The 18,587-nt window shown below is 47.7% G+C and overlaps 1 protein-coding gene across 1 annotated transcript in view; it reads right to left on the reverse strand.

Moving 5' to 3' along the window:
- Positions 1-18,587, reverse strand: part of ATRX (ATRX chromatin remodeler) — a 1,771,102-nt gene that overhangs the window by 1,678,928 nt on the left and 73,587 nt on the right. The window contains exon 3 of the mRNA XM_086918408.1: positions 8,769-8,815. Within this exon, the coding sequence (XP_086774534.1) occupies positions 8,769-8,815 (47 nt within the window). The remainder of the gene's footprint in view (positions 1-8,768; positions 8,816-18,587) is intronic.

Raw genomic sequence — 18,587 nt, forward strand, 5'->3', positions numbered from 1 at the left:
CACGATTACAGCGTGATCTACCGAACAACGCACAAGGGAGCAAGTACGCTGGAAAATCGAGCTGGGAAGGCTGCTGACCCACAAGGAATGGGAGCACATACTTTATAAAACCCATCACACTGCACACAACACTGCTGGGGACGAATTCGCATTTAAAGTCTTCTCTCATTGGTAATACACCCCCGTGCGAATCCATAGCTGGGACAAGAGCAAATCGGACCTTTGCTGGAGAGACTGTGGGACTGCCCCAAATTACAGCGCAACTGGACTGAGGTCCTTGATAATACAGACGAGGTTTTAATACCCCATTCCCCAGAATACACTCCTCGCTCTCACACCCAAAGATTTTTCCATTGAGGTCGATGCGAGGTAGGAAAATAGCATTAGCTCTGCTGGCAGCTAGACCGGCTATTTTAGCGCAATGGGGCACACAGTCTGGTCCTGAAATACTGAACTGGTTACATCGCCTGTGGCATCTTCTGGCTATGGAACACATATCCCTAGTGGTGGAGGGCAGGGGGGAGGTATATCCCAAACCGTGGGCACCATTTTTGCAGTTGCTAGCTAAAGACATGAGAGAAATTACTTGTCCTAAATATTTACAAATCCTTAAGCTGCCGCCGCAAGAGACGCTTGTTACGGCTCCGCCGACAACCATCTAGATAAGTTACACTATCAGTCCCCCCATGTTGAGGCTTGGGATAAAGGAAGGAGGTATAGCTGGTGCAGATGAGGGAGTGGAAGGGTAAAAGGGGTCTTGGAAATGGTTGGTTTAGTACGGTTTTCCTTTATTGTTTGTTACGTATTCCTGTAGCCTCTTATGTTTGTTCCTGTGAAAACTCAGAAGTCATTGATCATTACAATGCAGGCGCATTGCCCACGCTGCCGGCCTCCGGGTTGTTGGCTCAAAAGCTTTGTATTGCTGCAATAGATAAGCTCGGCCGGCTGGTGGATGTAGGCAGGATGCTGTGTTCTCTCATTACGACATCAGAGTAATAAAAAGATTAGTGTTTAAAGAAACTAATTTTAATCAAACTCCACTATTGTGACGGTCAAGGAACAGAATCCTTTTAGGACACCTTTGGGAAAGAAAAAAAATATGGAGCTAGATCAGCAACAGCTTCATCCAACTGAATATTGAAAAAACACTGCACGTTAAAGTAGCTAGGAACTCCCTTGTCCCATAATGAACTGCACTGGCAGATACTTTTATTTAAATTTACTGGAAAGTACAGGATCACGGATTATCATCCACATCTAGTTTTGGCCACGCAAACAACAGTTAAAATAGGAATTGGAGTATTCAAGTAAAGACTGACCTCACCCCCATATCATACCCAGTTGGAAATATGCAACACTTCATACTCTGATCAGTATTACTTCTGAACCTCTAGTCACTTACTAAGCGGAGGTCTCAATGACTAGGGGAAGGGAGGCTCACAAGAATATAGGGGGAAGGTTGAAAGGATAAATACAGAAGTCGGACAAGGAGTAAACGTTGTAGTGTTGAAAGGGTACTCCATGAGTTACATAATACAATGTAACACAAGGCATTGACCCATCCACCACTCCTCTGATAGTATATGTAAAATACTTGCGCTCCACATCCCAGCACTGAAATAAAATAGTGCTGTAAATTACAACACATGCAAGAATTAACAGGAATTTTTGATCACAGAGATCAGTCAAACAAAGCACTATAAATAGCTTCACAGGAGGTTCTTCAAATGCAAATCGAAATATGGTGGTAAACTTAGAAACTCAGTTTCAGAGCAACTGGATTCCTTTCAAAAGCCCTTCGACAGGTGATCTTGCAAGATAGTTGCAAGTTCACATGAGAACTTTAATTCTCATGAGAATGGAACTAAATCCCTCTACACTAAATATTTCACAAGCTTTCTCAAGGGCCTTCAAGAATGCCCTGCTAGACTTCCTACATGACTTGCCGGACTTTAATGGACCCACAAATATCCATAAAAGGCTTTGGTTACCTACACTGGATTCCCACTGGAGTGTGTTTCTTAGTGGGGCTTCATATCAACACTGCAAAAACTCTGCTGCCCCTAGTGAAAGTCATCTAATTTGGAAATGGTGAAGATTTGTGAGAAACTGGAAAGACTGGTAAACCAGTCTAATACTTGTAGACGTTGCTGCACACACAATCTCAAAAAATCAATGGAAATCGTCACAAGTCTTCCACCTCTCCATGATGCCCGATTACCCTTCACCACCTACAGCCACACTGTTGCCATCTTAGGATTCACCCTGACCAAGCAGGCAAAAAGAGGCCACCAACCTGTGTTTGAAGTTTAAGTGGGTAGGTGCAGTGACCAGAGAAGCAGTCTAGGCCAGAGGAGTCACAGAGCCTTCCAAAAATGAGATTACCTTGTGCTTGATATATGTAGGGTGGCATTGCAGTCTTCACTGTAAAAGATCCCAGAACTAGATGCCCAGGTCTGTAATTGATAGTGTTGGGTCACTAAGCTACAGTAGGTCTTCTGTCACAACAACAATTATGTTGACACAGCATGGGAACGTTCATAAAACAATTTGTGCATGCCCATGTGATTTTTTTAGTGTTTGGTCAAAGCTTTGGAACTTTTCGGAAAGTCAGTTGTGACAAATGGAACTGTTCAACTCTGAAAATGACAAGCACCTATGTATTTCACTAGTCATGGGGTGTCACTCTTTACTCCTGCCCTGCCTACCCTACAAGGATAAAGGCCAAAAAAAAAAAAAAAAGAGGAAAGGCCAGATGAAATCATGTGCAGCTGGTGTGGGGGTGGGGGGGGGGGGGGGGGGGGGGGGGGGAAGGGGGGGAATCTGAGCACAATGCGTGCGGATGGACCCAATATGGAGCTGTTTTAAGGCATCAACAATGTTTGAAGTGGAGAGAGCGCAGAGCCAGGTAGGCCACCTGCGACGGGAGAAATACCTAGGGCAATAGAGGTCAGACTGCTAAACTTCCGACACCGTGGAATCACATCTGAATCACTGTGCCCCTTTCACAACATGTCAACAGATCCCTTCGAGCCGATGTCCTACAGTGGCTTATTAAGAAAGCACAGGCACGCCACACTAGCTGCACTGCCTGGATTTAAGTGCCATAAAGCGAAAGAAGAGCCAAGAGGCAAATGCGTGCCTGGCAAGTGTTTTAGACATAATTTTTTTGCAATTCCATATTGTGCTAACTGCACCCTGAAGGTATTGAACGCTTTACACAGGTATCACTTACATTAAAGTAATAAATTGTTCAGATTATTTTTGGTAAACACAGGGATTTCTGACTTTCCCAGTACCACAGAACAGTGAGCGGACGTCGAGACTCGTGCCCGTTTTCCCTTAGCTCCAAAGCCGGCAGTTCTAGCAATTTCGCCACAACCTCTCCCACAAAACTGCAACCCAGGGTAGCTTATGATATCCTAACCTTGCCCATGTCGGCTGGCGGTTTAGGTGCGTGTGGCGTGTGTGGCGCGGAACCAGAAAGGGGTCTGAGACTAGATCTGGGTTGGTAGAGTTTTATTTTGGTTAACGTCTTTTTATATCTGGTGGTGAGCCTGTCTCTTGAAAATCCCCCTGCGTCCGTGGTGGCAATGACGCAGTCTCTGCTTCTGAAATGTTAGGACTGGAACCGTCTTCGATGGTCTTTAGGGCTCAGGGACTTCTCCTGGTTCTCTGGGTGCAGTCTGGTCCCACCACGTGGAGAAAACGAAAAGAAACAGGCTGTCAGGAACGGGGCTCAATGTCTGACACCCAAAAGGAAACCGGGGAAGTGAGGGGACACCCGTGATATTGTGCTATACAGGTTTAAACACTTCTCTGTGCCTCTGTGACAGGGTATCAGTGAGGGACGGGAAATATTTACACTGCAGAAGAATAGGAGGGGTTACCGGGGATTGTCCTTCGGATCCACACACGCTAATTACTGTGTCGAAGAACCTCGCCTCCCGACCCGACCCAACCCGCAAACTTCCTCCGTACCTGCTGAAGCCACACTCCTCCCTCGGGAGTGTGGCACGGCACTGCGTGTATCCGTTGGCCTCTTGGCTTTCTGTCGTCGTCTTCTCGTCTCGCTGCCCACGATACCACTTCCTCGTTCTCTTCTCTGCTCCCAACTCCTGCGTTCGAATTCACCGGGGTGACGTCACACGCCAAGCAATCTCCTTCCTGGGTTTTGGCCACTCCAGAGTACGTGTCGTCATCGAGGGGAGGAGCGTAGTTCTCCATGCTGTTCCAGTTAAAGGAGCCGGCGCCCTCCCGTCCTTTTAATTCCGACCAGGGATGGTCTCCGGTAATGCTCCTGTCATTCTGGTAATGGGGTAAAGAGGGAGGGGACGCATGGTCAGCATTTCACCAGTCATAAGAGGGAGCTCTTCTCTCTAGGGAAACTGGCATCGTTTTACAGTGCGCCTGACTTTCGGCTCTATGCACTCAGGCCAGCTTTTTGCATTTTTGGCACCACCCCACCCCCTATCAGCCCCACGGTGCGGTGGAGTCTGACGTCGCTTCCCCCTGGCCACTAATTACTGCGCTGTTCGCTCCTGCGGCGCGCCCCCGGACGGAGGTCGATACGGTCGAGGCGCTGGGCGTGGTACTCTTTGCGCCGGCTTTCTGGTCTTTCTTTTCACTCCACCAATGCTATGCCAATTATGGACCACCCCGATTTCCCGTCCCTTCAGTCTTCTAGCATGTCTCGCCATGCTGCGCAACTGGGGTCTGAGGACTTTAGCTGATCTCTACCCGGAGAATTCCCTCTACTCGCCTCCAGGGTCTCCAACATTGCAGGACACACTCTTAGTCTATAAGTTGCGGGCTACTTGCTGGAAACTGCATCCTACCTTCCCACAGCCCCCCCCCCTACTTTTCTGGCCCTGGATTTCGTATATACTTCCACGTCGCCACACAAGTTGGTCACCAAACTATAAGCTTTCGCCCTGTTATCATCCCCCATCTCCTCGACTCGGGCGTGTGAGGTGCGGACCTTGACATCGATATCTCGGAGGTAGACGGACTTTATTGCTGCAGTCAAACCACAAAGATCTCACCAAATTACCGGCTCCGCTTGATTCATTTCAAGTTCTTGCACAGGTTTTGCTGCACTCCCGTGCATCTCCATCGGCTCGGGCTTATCCCGGAGGACTCGTGTAGGCATTGTGCAGCCCCCGCTGCTCACTTGGCATGGCTCTGTCCTAAGGTCCAGGAGTTCTGGCAGGCGGTTTGCTCCACTATCTCCGACATCACCGGCGAGGCGGTGCGCCCTGATCCTTTCCTGGGTCTCCTAAGCTTTGTTAAATTTTGCCCCGACGCCTCTCGTCGTCTGATTGCGATGCTTTTGGTGCTAGCCAGGCGTAGAGTGGCCATGTGTTGGGGCCGGCGGCCCACTCCTAAGGTAGCAAGTTGGCCAGAGGATGCCTCTCTGTCAGACGCTCTTATCTGAGTTTTGGGAATTGATGCCCGCCAGGTCTCACCCTCTCAACATTTGGGCCCCGTTGGTTGCCTATCTCCTCGCCCGTTCTCACTCCAGCGGCGCTGCCTCTCTCACGCTCAACGTCAGCCGTGTGTCCGCCGATGTTGGTCAGTGACTATCCCCCTTACATTATCCCCCCCGGCACCTCTGCGTCTGTTGTCTTTCCATGTGTGTCCCTGGGGGTGTGGGAGCGGGGGGGGGGGGGGGTTACTGACTCTAGGTTCATAGTGCCGATTTTGTGTCCCTTCCTCCTTGTTGTCTGATTGGCCTTCTGACGCTCATCCCTTTTTTTCCCGCTCCCTCCCCGGGAACGCGGCCTCTCCCGTGCTCCCCGCCGGCGCTGGTCCGCGCCGGTCCACTAACTGTATTTCCTATTGACGCTCCTGCGATCCTCTGTCTCTCTTGGTTATTGTTCTTTTTTGCGCGCCCTCTGGGCTGGACGTGACCCTATGGTTTTCTGGTGCTGCTACTTTATCATTCCTGGATCCTCCCGTCGCCATATAGCTCATCATTGTAACTATATGCCTGTCTTGGACTGTACCTTAATGCTGTGTATTATGACTTTGCACGGACCTTTTCTTTGTGTCTAATGTTTCTTTTTGCCAGAAATTTAATACATAAAATAAAAAAAAAAAAACCTCTCCCACAAAAACAACCATTTTCAGTACTATTTTGTTTACATCATCTGTCGAGCTCTACCACCGTAGTCATGTTCAATAGGTCCGGTGTAACCTTTATGTAACGGAAGGGCTTTTCGGTGTGAGGTTCCATAAAGGAGTTCAGCCACTGGCGAGACAAATGCACAACATTTCAATTGGAAATCGGGCCAGCTAAGTTGAAAATTCAAGATACAAAAACTGCCATTTATGAAGTAAGTAATGTTAAACATTTATCTTTAAATTAAAGCGTTATCAAAAACAAATTTTAATAAATTGGACCAGACAATAGACATAAAAGTAAAACTACACACAAACGCACAAAGAAAGCCTATACCACCCTAAGGATTGAGCAAGATCAGCATTTAAGGATATATAATGTCCAAGCGCTGAAGCGCTGTGCAGGCGAAGGCATGTGAAAGCTGTGTTCACAACAGGGGGCCAATGCAGCGAAGCAAAGTCTGCCAAACAAACGAAAAATACAACCACTGTGTAAGGGGGAATGTAGAAGGGGTAGATGCCAAAAAAAGGAAACCACACCCAAAGGCGGGCCAAAGAGCAGCTGTTTCCCAAATATATTTGACGCTCCAATATAAAATAGACTCCCCCAGTTAAATAGCCTCAGAGATTAGTGGGAAAGACACCATATTAGACTGGAGGGCGATGATTGGACACAGCATACATCTTCTGTCGGGAGATGCCAATACGGTCGGGCTTCCAATTAATTCCGTTAAATCTACTTCAGACAGCCTACATCAAGATGACCCGGCTATACTAGATGGTGGCAGCCAACAGAAAGGAACCTTGGTATACATGCTCTGATTCTGCCCCAAGATTCAGGGCCTCAGGAGGGGGGCAGGATATCAGAACTCATGGACTTTATGCTGGAACTTACTTCACAACTGGTGGGGCGTGCAGGGGGTGGGGGGAGGGGGAGACACACCGGACCGCTACGCATTCTTGTTTTGTAATGTTGCTCTAAAGCTACGCATTCTTGTTTTGTAATGTTGCTCTAAAGCTACGCATTCTTGTTTTGTAATGTTGCTCTAAAGGTTGCACGTTGTGACGTGATAAGATACTGGCGGTGAGAAGATCCCACCGCTACAAACCTGGGAAGTGAAACTGGACTGTTATATGAGTACTGGTACTGGTAGTAGGCATGGGGTTTCCAGAGGACGTTCAAGAAGTTATGGGGCCTCTGGAGAACCGCAAAAGACGCATACCCCCGAGGATCAAGGAGGGACCAGGGGAGCAAACAGAGGGGTGTGTGGAGAGCTAACTAGGGAGAGGCACAATATAAAAAGTTTTTAATATGTGCTTGCTAACAAAGTAAGAAGAGTCAATCTATGTTCTCTGAACACATTTTTAAATGAGCAAAACTGTTTTCGCATTCCTTAACTAAGGACGCAAATGTACATAGAGATGAAGACAACCACACAACACTAGAAAGCTATCTTGGCAACAGGGGTGACATAGTAGGTCTGCTATGCAATACAAGGCCCAACTATATTAGGCGTAAGGTAACTACATATCCAACACAGAGTATAGCCTCCTTCTCAGAGGTCAAGCACCAAGAGAGAGGTGCTCAGATTACAACAATTAACTGCCTGTGTATCTCTTGGTTGATCTTGTGAGGGGTCTCATTCACCATCTGCTAAAATACAGATTTGGGAAAATAGTCTTATACATCACACTCCTGTTGACTATTTAAATAGGACATGGTCACAATAACACAACTTTCATATGATCCTCGCCATCATCCCTTTCATCCTCTGAATCTACATTTTTAGAAGTCTGGTCAATGGCATTCATCCTTCTAAACATGGCGAAGGGGGAGCGGTGGGGGGAACAATCTGAAGATGATGTCCAGAGTGTCCAGCACTGTGGGTTTTGGATCAACGTACCCTGGAATAACAAAGCCTGTGCCTTTTGTTAATGTCTACAGCCAATCTTGAAACTTTTCCGTAAACCAGTTACTACTCCAAGACCTACCAATCGATAGTGGGTTAATGCATAATTTGCAAAACTTGAGTGGGTTTCCATCCCAATCTTATAATGCATCAAAATCTGATATTAACTAGTTTCATTGTCCACGTTTTTTAACTTAAAGTGAAATTCTTGAGGCTTTGACAGCCATTAGTTTCAAAGAATCTAGAAAGGATGGAGGGAGAATGCATGGAACAGTATGCAATGCCCACGTGGAGGGAAACTCTAGGCAAATGTAAAAATGAAATGATAGTGGCTAGCTGATCAAACACTACAGGAACTTCTGTAGACCTTTAAGGCAAGTTTGCAATCAGTTTTGAAAAATACATTTCAAAATGGTGTTTTGTAATCTCACTCAACCAAGGAGAAATTACAATGGTTTATCCACTCCCACCCGCATGCCTGCTTTTGTGGCTCACTTCCCTACACGAGTTGCCGTTTCACTAGACACTTCATTTATAAACTGCATAAGTTTTCAATGAACACCAACCATGTTTTTGTGCATACCCTTAGGAAGGCATTCGGCACTGCACTCCAATAGTGTAACATGTATATAAATACGACAAATAAAACAATGAAACACACGGAGAGACATAAATCCTGATGCAAAGATATCACAGGCTAATGACAACTTAATATTCACTAAAGAGTGTTCATACCTCTTCCATGTTTTCAACTGGACACAGCTTTTCAGCCTTGTTTAAAACTACAGACAAAAATGGAAAGATATACAATTTAGAGCATATAGACATGTTAAGTTTTGCTTCTAAAATATGCTTACAAACGGCTTGAAATGTTCATAAAATTTCTACAAAAATATTTCACAAATTAAATCCAAATTGCTACAGACGTCTAATCAAAGTTTTACCTGGCTAATCCAAAGAGGAGCTCAGCAAAAGATAAACACTGCACAAGAGAAATCAACAGACAAACACCAAGATGAAACAATTTTCTGCCAGATGGGAACATAGTAGCGATGGGACATATACATTTTAAGAAACTGAATTATTTTTGGTGGGTTACTACCCAACTCGGTGAATATTCACAACTATAATTTAATGACTTCGAGGCTTCATGCTAATAAATATGAATTGAACCCCTGGTAGGTACGGCACAGAGCAGAGCGTCCCAACCTAAAGTCATGTGTAAACGAATTATGCAGTACAAAAAACTGAAATTCAAAACAATAAAAAACGGAACTGAATTAGAAAAATACAGTATTATTTAATAAATGAAATTACACCAAAATGACAAAAGAAGAGGGAACAGGAGTAAAGTTAAGCAGAAATCACACCAAAAGGCATCAAGTGCCAATCATAGTCAAATGGTCGCATCAGACGAGAATGTAGGCACAATTTGAGGCGGACCTCGATGGAACTTAGGTCAGATACCCCAATCAGATTCATCCTGGTTAAAATGGTGTCTTTGTTTAGTAAATCGGACTCCTGGCAAAACAGTTAACTGCATTTTACCATAAACAAATATGCATGTGTGAACTTGCCTGCTGAAGTGTCAGCGTTTTAGGCTGGCTACCAAAGGGGGCAGAGCTTTTTCAACTGCCATTGCCCCTTTATGGAACAAACTACCAGAGATTGTGCGAAAAGAGCTCGCTCTTCTTCCATTCAGGAAGAAGTCGAAAACGGTTCTTTGCCAAGAGGCGTGGGGTCGGATTAATCTCTGTCCCTGTACTGGGAGGCTAGGTTCCGTTTTTTCTCTCCTTCTACAGCGCTTAGAGACCTGCAGGTGATAATTGCGCTCTATAAATATAAATACCAATACCAATGTGTAGATTTGCTCATACGCAAATCTGTTGAGATTTACATGTTCACTTGTTAATAAAATATTTAAGAGTTTTATATAGCACAAACTTGACCCGAAGGATCAGAGCTCTTTACATAAGCACCAGTTGCAATGCAGACGGACACATTCATTTTTAAGGACTGGGAGATTAAGTGATCTGCCCAGAATCCCAGTAGGTTTAGCATCCCTGCCGAGACTCGAACCTGGTTCCCCAGCTTCAAGGTCTACTGCTCTAGCCGTTAGGCCACATCCTCCCCCCACTTTCCCTGCAGCCACTCCATAAACCCTGGAATAAGTTTTACTTCTGCCGTTGTCAGGCGTGAATTTCCAACCATTCTCAGTATGGCAAAAAGATTAGAAAAGAGCTGATGAAAACCCCTAAACTATGCAAGTTAGTAGGTTTGCACAGACTCAAAAGGGCATTCCAACTCTGGAACTATTGCTTACAAGTACCTCCAGCCCCAGTATGTAGATCTGTGGAAAGGTGGCAAAATAAATGAATTGCTAGTATTCAAACCCTAGTATAGTAACAGAGGGCATTATCAGAGCTCTTATATAATGAGATATCTGCCACAATCTGTCACCGCACTATGTGGCACCAAAGGGACAAGTGTTGTTTTTTTACAACAGGACTAGTAGATTTATGTAGCAACCTGTCCAATGGATAGGCAGATATTTTATTAAAGTCCACACCCTTGATTAAATGTCAAATTAATGATCAATGACTGAGTTAATTCAGACTGGAGACAGCCGGCATACCGGGTCAATAGGGAAGCAATCAACACTAATAATTAGGAAACCATCCTCTTTGATAGTCGGAGGGAGGGCTTACCACTTCACACATGGGCTGTTGTGAAATGCTAAACAGAGGTTGACCGCTATTTAGGATGGCAGACCACGCTGACCGCCATGACACTGCCCTCCCCCAAACCAACCCTGTGGCACAGTGATGAGCCGAGCGGCTTTCTCATGACGGGCAAAGACAGGAATTGAGCAAACAGAAGGAGATGATGGACGGAGTGATGACACTTTTCAGACACTCACCCCTAGTCACGGATCTGGGTTGAATCCATCGTAGTTTAGCTCACTTCGCCACCCTAGTTCGGACACAGCTATATGCAAATCAGTCTTGACCCTATGCCTTATGGAACAGTCCAGCTCGAACTGCCAAGCCATGTCTTCCCTAGACCAGAAACAAGGATCCTGGAACCAGTTTCGGGCTAACAGCCCTCATCAGCCAGTCTAACTTGAATCCAAGTGGCAAAGTGAGCAAGGGAGCCATGTCTGGGCATACCCTGCCAACGTATGGCGAACAAAGCAAACAGAAGGAAATGATGGAAGGCGTGCGGACACTTTTCAGACACCCACCTCCAGTCACAGATCTGTGTTGAATCAATCATCGTTCTTTAGCTCATTTCGCCACCTAAGTTCGGACACAGCTATATGCAAATCAGTCTTGACCCTGTGCCTCATGGGAACAGTCCAGCCCGAACGGCCAAGCCATGTCTTCCCTAGACCAGAAACAAGGATCCTGGGACCGGTTTCGGGCTAACAGCCTTCATCAGCCAGTCTAGTTTGAAGATCGGAATTGAGCAGCTTGGGTATATTTGGAGAGATAGAACACTGCAGGCCTTCAAAACATTTAGCCAGGAATAAGATTTGGAACCCACCCAAAAGTTCCACTATTATCAACTTGGGAACGCCCTTAGAGTTCATTTCCAAGAGGGCACAGGCCAGCCGGATGCCCCCATTAGAGGTCTGCCCACTTAAAGATCCTATTTCGAACAGGGGGTGATTTATCATAAGTTAATGAATAACTCCCCCCAAACCTAGGATCCCCCCCCCCCCCCGAGAGGCACCTGGACAGATGACATAGGGAACACGGAAGACAAAGATTGGGTGGAACCCTGCAAAGCCCCAGAGACATTACATCTGGCTAATTTCTCATGCACACTACTGCAAAGGGACTGAAAATTCTTCATTATGCGCGTGAGGGTGTGCGCAGGAGGGCTCCTTTTATCATTTTCTGGGAATGCCCCGTGATTCAATCTTATTGGCAGGGAGAGACGAAGATGAGGTCAGAGGTCCTAGTGGCGAGTTTGCTACTGGATGCCAAGTGGTTGCTATTGATGATACAGGGGGAGGAGAACTGGCATAAACACAACAGACTTTGCTTGGCAATAGCTGCGGGGGAAGCGCAACTTAGTGAGGAAGTGGGGGGGCCCTCCCTGTCCTCCCTGTCCCCCATCAGTATCAGAATGAGAAGCTGATGCAGACTGGTGCCAGCAGGCAGACAAAGTGATAGATCATTATAGAGGATGCCCCAAAAAGTGTGAGAAAATATGGGGCCCTTGGCAAAACTACCAGGGGAACCTGGAGATGGCAAATTTTGCCAGTGAGAAGGCGAGGGGTGGTATACAAACTGTTATTGGAACAGGAACTAGCGGGTTGGCACAGACAGAGCCACACACACACACACACCCCCCGACAGAGCCACACACACACACACACCCCCCGACAGAGCCACACACACACACACACACCCCGACAGAGCCACACACACACACACACACACACCCCGACAGAGACACACACACACACCCCGACAGAGACACACACACACACCCCGACAGAGCCACACACACACCGACAGAGCCACACACACACACACACACACACACACACACCGACAGAGCCACACACACACACACCGACAGAGCCACACACACACACACACACACCGACAGAGCCACACACACACACCGACAGAGCCACACACACACACACACCGACAGAGCCACACACACCGACAGAGCCACACACACAGACAGAGCCACACACACAGACAGAGCCACACACACAGACAGAGCCACACACACAGACAGAGCCACACACACAGACAGAGCCACACACACAGACAGAGCCACACACACAGACAGAGCCACACACAGACAGAGCCACACACAGACAGAGCCACACACAGACAGAGCCACACACAGACAGAGCCACACACAGACAGAGCCACACACAGACAGAGCCACACACAGACAGAGCCACACACAGTCAGAGCCACACACAGTCAGAGCCACACACAGTCAGAGCCACACACAGACAGAAAACCGGATCACAAGCAGGGCACAGAGGCACAACAAGCAACGAGGGGGAAGGGCCAGGAGAGCAAGCACAAGCAACGAGGGGGCAGCAAGCACAAGCAACGAGGGGGCAGGGGGGCACATAGGCACAAAAACCGGATCACAAGCAGGGCACAGAGGCACAACACGCAACGAGGGGGCAGGAGAGCAAGCACAGGCAACGAGGGGGCAGCAAGCACAACCAATGAGGGGTGCCACTGTTGGGCACCGGGAACATAGTTAAAAGGGGCTCTAAGGTATGCCTTTGTTTTGGGGAGGCCCGGTAGATGGGTCTTACCTCCGCTCCCGGTCCACGGTAAAATCCTGGAGTTAGCAGCGCCATCAATTCCGCTCCAACCGGCCTGATGCGACCTTCAGCAGTCGGGGGAAACGGCGGCAAACCAGCAGAGATGATGGAGCACGACCCTGTCGCTCGGAAAAGCGGAGTTAGAAATCGGGAGCGGAGGGTCGAAGCCCCGCAACATGGCGACCATGACGGGGGAATGACAGAGCAGCCCCAGAAGATATACGGCCTGCGGCAATCCCAGAGGAGGACATCAGGGCATTTTCCGGTCACCGTCTACCCCTACAGAGCGACGCGACTCCCCAAGCAGGGTCGGATTGAGGTACACCCTCACGGCTGCGGAGCCCTCAAAATGGCAGACACCACCTACGAAGGAGCAGAGATAGGGACGCTTTTGTTTTGGGGAGGCCACCCTCCTCTTTAAAAAAAAAATACCGGCCGGGTCATTGCCGGCCAAGCTAGCCAGGTAGATGTGTCTTACCTCCGCTCTCGGTCTGCGGCAAAATCCCGGAGTTAGCAGCGCCATCAATTCCGCTCCAACCGGCCTGATGCAACGCTCAGCAGTCGGGGGACACAGCGGCAAACCAGCAGAGTTTATAGCCGCTGAGCAGCCCCAGAAGATATACGGCCTGCGGCAAACCCAGAGGAGGACATCAGGGCATTCTCCCGTCACCGCCTCAGCCCTGTAGAGCGACGCGACTCACCAAGCAGGGTCGGATTGAGGTACACCCTCGCGGCTGCGGAGCACTCAAAATGGCGGCCACCACCCACGAAGGAGCGGAGATCACCCGCTAGGGATGTCAGCAGCTAAGAGACTCACCGCCTCATAGCGGAGCCTACACCGGAGAACCTTTTTCGGGAGCAGCAAGAACTGCACCATGGCTGGAGACCTCTGACAACAGCCCATGGGAGAGCCGAAACAAACCTAACATGAACACGACCAAGTTTCTCCGAGGCGAGGCAGAAATGCCTCGGAGAAACACACGGTCATTTTGGGATTCGGGGCGTGTTTTTAGGTTTGAGTGACTGAAGACGTCACAGAAAGAAAGAACCTAAAAAAAAACACACCCCGAATCAGAAAAAGACGGGGCTTGATCTGAGTGACGCCTCTCTCCTCAAACGGCTGGTCTCCGTTTAGAAAGCCAGCCAATGGAGAAGAGGGGAGGGTTCAAGCCCCCAATACTGTTGACATTAAATCTCGGCTGCGCGACACTGCTGCGCAGTGTACGCTGGACCGGACCACTAGATGGCAGGATAATGCAAGCATGTAAATCAAGAAAAGAGTCACACTGAAAAACTGAATACTTTTGGACCCTCCTTTTGACTACTCCTTCCATGACTTATCAATGCAATACAAGGTTTGAATGTAAACTGTTGTGGCAAACTTAAGTACAAATGCAAGAATGTCACAGCTGAATGATATGTAATAGGCATGTATTTTAAATTACACAGTGGCAATAGCAATGATTCAGACAAAGTTTCCATTGAAAAGACATTTTTTGATTTGTCTATAACTTTTGATCTCAAGGGCAAATTTACATAAAACTTGCCAATCTACTAACTCCCCGTTGGGATTAAAAGGGTTAACGTTTGTACATCTCTGCAGTTTCGATTTTGGCCTATCACATTTGAAATTTCAATCAAATGGGTTTGGCTGGAAGAGCCCCCAATTTATGTAGCAGAAAACCTCTCCATTTTGATTCAGAGATGACTGGTGATTTTACACTCGTTGGCGTCTTGGGTAGGCCATGTTTATGGACACCGCCACACAATTTATGGTTGAATTTCCCCCCCCAAAAAAAAGAAAAAGTAAACCAACTGTGAAAGAGATCCACCAACTATGAAAACGGTAAGAAATTTAGGATTCTACAATTAATTTTTTGACAAGTCATAAATTATGCAAATGCTTATTTTTAATTTAAAATGACATTAATATTGCAAATAACGTATCTAAAGAAACATTCATTACACCATGTAAGACATAGCGAGGTGGACCCATTTGCTCCAGACTTAAGAGCTTTAGGGAGGCTACTATTAGGTAGGGATGAAGATACAGCTGAAGATTCTGATGTGGTAATATTAGCCAGACGGTGTTGTAGAAGAGTTCTCCGTATGACGCAGACCTGATGCCCATACTCACCTGACCGCCCCATAACCGTACTCTGGGTGCTTTCTCGTGGAGCAACTTGGGTGGGACTCGATGACTGGGAAGCAGCAGAAGCGACAAGAATAGGGGATCTGTACTGTGGGGCTGGAACTCATGCCATTTGAGGACCTCGGAGAAGGGCATGACCTGACCCAGGGACATTTTCTACTGCATGCGGGGCTAGTTGCGGCGATTAGAGCGCATTTGAGACCCGCTGAGCCCCTCCTGCATGCCACCTGTGGGTACTTGGGCACTGGAAAGGGGTACGGGGGAAATCTAAGCAGTCACATGCCTATAAGGCGCCCTAAGAAGAGATACGACGACCACTGCCGGTATACAACCTTTACAGCAAAACTTTTACCACGCACTACCATTACAACAGTCATTACAACGCAAACCATCACAACCCATTGCGCTGGGGGGCGCTCTAGGATAGGGAATACGTTTAATTTACTATTCAACACCTTCCCTAGTGTCCACGGGGACTGGAGTTGGAATAGTAAATTAAACTTTTCACTATCCAGCACCCCAAAGCGCTATGCGTTGTAAAGGCATGCGTTGTAAAAACCGCATTGTAAAGGTATGCGTGGTAAAAGTATGCATTGTAACGTCATACATCCCCACTGCCTAAATACCAGAAAAGCTGGCAGAAGACCTGAATATCCCTATAGATGACAAATCCTTGGAAAATGTATTGAGGGGGATCCGCAAATCCTAGAGAAATACCAGTTTTCAGCGTATTCATTTTGCCATATTGCACAGAGCCTACCTCACCCCTAGCATGATAAACAAGTTCTTCCAGAGGGATGATGCAAAATGCACGAGATGTAGAGAGGTGAGTTCAGAACTACTACACTTGATGTGGATATGCCCTGGGCTACAGACCTTTTTGGAAACAATATAAGCCACCATTGGAGGATACAGATCGTCCGATCACACCCAGTCCTGCTCACTCTATGGGGCTGTTCCCACACAATGCTAAGAACTGGGTCACTTGTCTATTTCAAGAGTTGGCCCTGGCTAAGCAGGAGATTACAGGGGGAAAAAATCTCACTTGGATGGCTGAACTAGAGAAATGGGCAACCAGCGAGGGGAGGATACTTCTTCGAAGAGCCAAAAGAGGGATTGGCGCATTGGAGCGAACTCTGGCCTGGGAGGCCCTGGTCAATAGTCTGAAGGAGCCTGAACCAACATGGGGGAAGACTACCCCGACGGGAGTCTCCCCATGAGGTACCCCGAAACCACAAGCCGGGGGAGGGGGGGGGGGGGGGTAATTGGACAGGGCTTTAGAAAGGGCATTTTGAGGCACTCTAACATTAGAAGGCGGAGAGGGGAACTGCTTGGCTCGGGAGTAGACCTTGAGGATTATATTCAATGGGCAGCCTCACGGTTTCTACTGATATAAGATGACTGCTGGAGATCTGCTTGGGGGTAGGGAAGAGGGGGGTTGGGCTTTAGGATTGATAAGGGGATATGTATTAACAACAGTACCATGTACAAATCACCATAACTGTAGATCTGATGATGTAAACACCCCATCTCTATGGAGCGGACCCTATTACTGCACCAATTCAAACAGCCACCAACCCACAATGACCCAGTTGGCTCCCCACAAACCCCGGCGGACCCACAGTCAGAAGCCCCGACCGTAAGCGCACACACACCGGATCTGCTCTTGCAGCAAACACGTAACGTTGCTTGATATCATCACCACGTACCGCACGAGACTCACAGACAAGACATCAGTGCTGGACCAACCACCTCCGCCTCTCCCCCCGCAGCACACAGACATATCAACCAGCGAGATGCATACCACCATGACACCCAGTCTGATATATGTACCCTGGATCCCATGAACGTTCCCCCAGTTTCGTATCCAAGTTCTATATAGGAATTGTTTAATGTAAGACATAAAAAGTCGCATAAAAAGTCAATTTTATGCGAGGATAGTTATGTACCACTATGTAAAATGCAAGAAATACAGTCAAAACAAATGTATCCTAACACAATCTGTCTTTGTAAAATAAAAATGCCAATAAAAATGTTTAAAAAACTGTAGGTCTGATGTAATAATGGTCGATATGTTACTCACTGTTGAAAATTACTATGGCAATGTAATGTAATGGATACGAAACGTGTCACTTGAAACTCCAATAAAATAGTTTTTTTTTTTAAATTACACCATGTAAGACATCAAAATTTACACCACTGCTTGAACCACAACTTGCACCGCCCCTTGGTGCTGAGTTTGACCTAAAACATGTGAAACCTAAGACCTCATAAAGGAGATCAGCCATGACATTAGTGAAGATTTCACTATATTGTGTTGTTGAGGTCACATGTGATGCCATTCACAGCACAAGTTGAAGGCTTAAGTTATGGTTTGCGCCACAAACCATAATTAGCCAATTTCAATGGTTTATGTTGAAGCCAGAACCCTAAATGTTTTTTCAGTAAATATAACCCACTTACATTCAGACACACAATTAGTGTTCAGGGATATGATCGAAGTTACTCATGTGAGAATAATGTTAGTGGGACGGCTACCCAGCTGTGTTGGGGGGGTGGCCTGGGGGAGGTAGAAGAAATACATTCCTTTTTTACCTTTGTTTAAAAGATCTTTAAGGGGGTGTGGCCAAGATAGCGGCCTGAGCGGACGTGCCAAGCGGCGGCTCCTCGTCCAGACTCCCGATAAAGCAGGTTATTAGCTTCCCCGCACCCTGAGCGCTGCTCTAATCGAGGATTGCTGTGGGGGGGAACCGATCTCCGGGAGCTACGGGGCCCAGCGCTGCTCCGCAGGGAGTAAATAGACCGAGGGCCCGGGACGCGCCCTTCGGCCGCAGAACTGCCGAGAGACGCCGGGCGGAGCTGTCGAACCTGCCGATCCTGCAGACGCGAGACGGAGCCGGGACTCTACACCCGAGGAGAAGGCCGGAGCGACACGGACCACGGGGACATTCCGCACGGCTGGGATGGAGCGTGGGTCCGGTCGATACTCCGAAAGAACAGGCCTCCTTGGACCAGACGCCGCGAAGGGCGGCGAGTGAAACCACGAGAGGCCCCGGCTTGGGCCTGCACGCGTGGCTCGGGTGCTCAC

This window comes from Lissotriton vulgaris, chromosome 4_1, assembly GCF_964263255.1.
Source record: "Lissotriton vulgaris chromosome 4_1, aLisVul1.2, whole genome shotgun sequence".
In the NCBI taxonomy this organism is placed as follows: Eukaryota; Metazoa; Chordata; class Amphibia; order Caudata; family Salamandridae; genus Lissotriton; species Lissotriton vulgaris.